The sequence below is a fragment of the Nyctereutes procyonoides genome, unplaced genomic scaffold (genome assembly GCF_905146905.1).
Source record: "Nyctereutes procyonoides isolate TBG_1078 unplaced genomic scaffold, NYPRO_anot_genome, whole genome shotgun sequence".
In the NCBI taxonomy this organism is placed as follows: Eukaryota; Metazoa; Chordata; class Mammalia; order Carnivora; family Canidae; genus Nyctereutes; species Nyctereutes procyonoides.
The window spans coordinates 755,030-757,432 of NW_026575117.1; the positions used below are offsets into that span (position 1 = coordinate 755,030).

The following is a 2,403-nucleotide window of genomic DNA, read 5'->3' on the forward strand; positions in this document are numbered from 1 at the left end:
ATCGCTGTGCATTGTCATGGTTTTCTTTCACTGTTCATGTTCCTGCCTCTCCTTCATCCCTATAAGCTATTAATTTCTCCTTTTAATTTTTTCATTTTGCATGGAACCTGGTGCATAGTGGGTTTACTACATAGATGCCTATGCAGATGCCTATGTCCTAGATAAGATGATGCCAGTAGCTTTGGATCCTGTTCTCTACTCAACCTGGAAAGCTAACTGCGGCCACCTTTCATTTTGAGTATTGTCCTCCCTTAAAAAACCTTATCCTTTTCTCTTTTCGCCAAGTGTGAGTTGTTTATCAGTTTGTTTGTTTGTTTGTTTTGGGAGAGACTGTGAGCAGGGAGGGACAGAGGGAGAAGGAGAGAGAGAATCCTAAGCAGACTCCACTCTCAGCAGGGAGCCCAATGCAGGGCTTTATATCAGAACCCTAAGATCGTGACCTGAGCCACAATCAAGAGTCCCATGCTCAACCCACTGAGCCACCCAGGCATCCCTGTTTTTTTGTTGTTATTGTTGTTGTTTTTTAGCCAGGCATTGGACAATATGGCATGTAGACTGACTCATCCTTTTTCTGGAATGGGAAGAAAGAAAAAGAGAACAGTGGTCTTAGTCTTTGGAAATGTTGACAACATCAGGACAGGATTGGTAAAAGGCCAGAGAAAATGTCCTCCCTTTGACTTCTGTAGCTTCCCTCAATAATTTTAAGGTTTGTTAGATTACCTTGGTTGCCACAGGCATCCCCAGAAATCTTTTGAGGGCAGTCTTCACCTCCTGATTCCTCAGACTGTAGACAAGGGGATTAAGCAGAGGAGTAACCACAGTATAGGTCACTGCCACCAACTGATCCTTGTCTGAGGCAGACTTGGATCTGGGCCTCAGGTAGATGATGGAGGCACAGCCGTAGTGCACGATGACCACTGTGAGGTGGGAGGCGCAGGTGGCAAAGGCCTTCTTTTTCCCCTCAGCCGAGGGTATCTTCAGGATGGTATTAAGGATGAAGCCATAGGAGATGAGAATTAGCAGGAAAGGCACCATGATCACCAAGATGCTGAGGCTGAATAGAGCCAGTTCTTTCACATGGGTGTCTGTGCAGGCCAACTTAATAACAGGTGCCATGTCACAGAAGTAGTGGTTGACCCTGTTGGGGCCACAGAAAGGCATGTCACAGATGAGATTGGTGGCCACCAAAGCAATGAAGAAACCTGTGACTCCAGACAGGGAAACCAACCCCAACCCTAGCCTTTTGTTCATGACAAGTGTATACCTCAGAGGCTGGCAAATTGCCACGTAGCGGTCATACCCCATCACAGCGATGAGAAAGCAGTTGGTGCAGGCAAAGCCAAGGAAGAAGAAAAGCTGGGCAGCACAGGCCACAAAGGAGATGCTCTTGGTGGCTGACAGCAGGTGGACCAGCAGCTGAGGGATGATGACAAATGTGTAGCAGGATTCAGAAAAGGAAAGGATGAATAAGAAACCATACATGGGAGTGTGTAGAGTCCGCCTGCAGCGGATAACAGCCATGATGGTGGCATTGGCCAGTAGGATTGTCAAGTACAGGAGAAGGAAGATGACAAACAGCAGTAGCTGGAGCTCCCCCAGGCTAGAGAAGCCCACCAGGACAAACCGCGTAACCATAGTGGTTCTATTGACACCGTGCATCTAGATGACTTCTTTCTGTGAGTGAGTTTGGGAGAGACAAAATGATGACTATCATTGTAATAAAAACATTTTCCTGATGCTTTCTCTTTCAGTATCATATTTTCAGGCCCAGAATATTGATGTCTCTCTCTCTCTCTCTCTCTCTCTCAACAAAAATACTCCCTTTGATTACTTTTACAGGAAATTATTAATCTCCAGTAATGGAAGAATGATTAGCAATATTATAGAAATATACAAAGATTAGAAGAAGTAACAAAAGAAGCAACTTTGATATTTCCATAGACTATGTGAGGACATGAGAAAGTCTTCTACTGTAATATGAGAAAAAGCAAGATACAAGCCATATTTACAATAAGATACCAAGTCATATTTATGATAAGATTAGAGGGATTTGGGTTTGCTTTCAGATATATTTTTATATTTTCCAAATATTTAACAATAAATATATTTTAATTTGATGATTCTAAATATACTTCACTTTTACATATTCTATGTATGTATGTATACATATTCTGTGTATATGTATATATTCACATATACATATACTATGTATTTACAAATACATAGAATATTTCTACCTCTTTTGGGTGGAAAAAATACTATCCAAACATAAATAAGAATGATTTACTGCTTCTAAATATGATACTATTATTTTTCCAAAATGAAAAAAAAAGGCTTTTGGAATATCCACATATCTAAACTATGCGCATCATTTATAACATCTGTTAGTGCAGATGATTACTG

The 2,403-nt window shown here is 41.4% G+C and overlaps 1 protein-coding gene across 1 annotated transcript; it reads right to left on the reverse strand.

The window, feature by feature from the left end:
• Positions 1 to 523: 523 nt before the first annotated feature.
• Positions 524 to 1,659, reverse strand: LOC129515127 (olfactory receptor 10T2). The gene is made up of 2 exons (XM_055333855.1): positions 721 to 1,659; positions 524 to 571 (listed from the first exon to the last, which is right to left on the reverse strand). The coding sequence occupies exons 1-2, from the start codon at positions 1,657 to 1,659 to the stop codon at positions 524 to 526; spliced, it is 987 nt and encodes a 328-aa protein (XP_055189830.1).
• Positions 1,660 to 2,403: the final 744 nt, after the last annotated feature.

What these genes read in the sequence shown, in the direction of transcription:
- LOC129515127 (XM_055333855.1), bottom strand. Translation starts at nt 1,659, where the DNA reads ATGCACGGTGTCAATAGAACCACTATGGTTACGCGGTTTGTCCTGGTG. An exon ending in GGATGCCTGTGGCAACCAAG is followed by an intron (nt 572 to 720) that starts GTAATCTAACAA and finishes TTCCCATTCCAG; the next exon opens with AAAAAGGATGAGTCAGTCTA.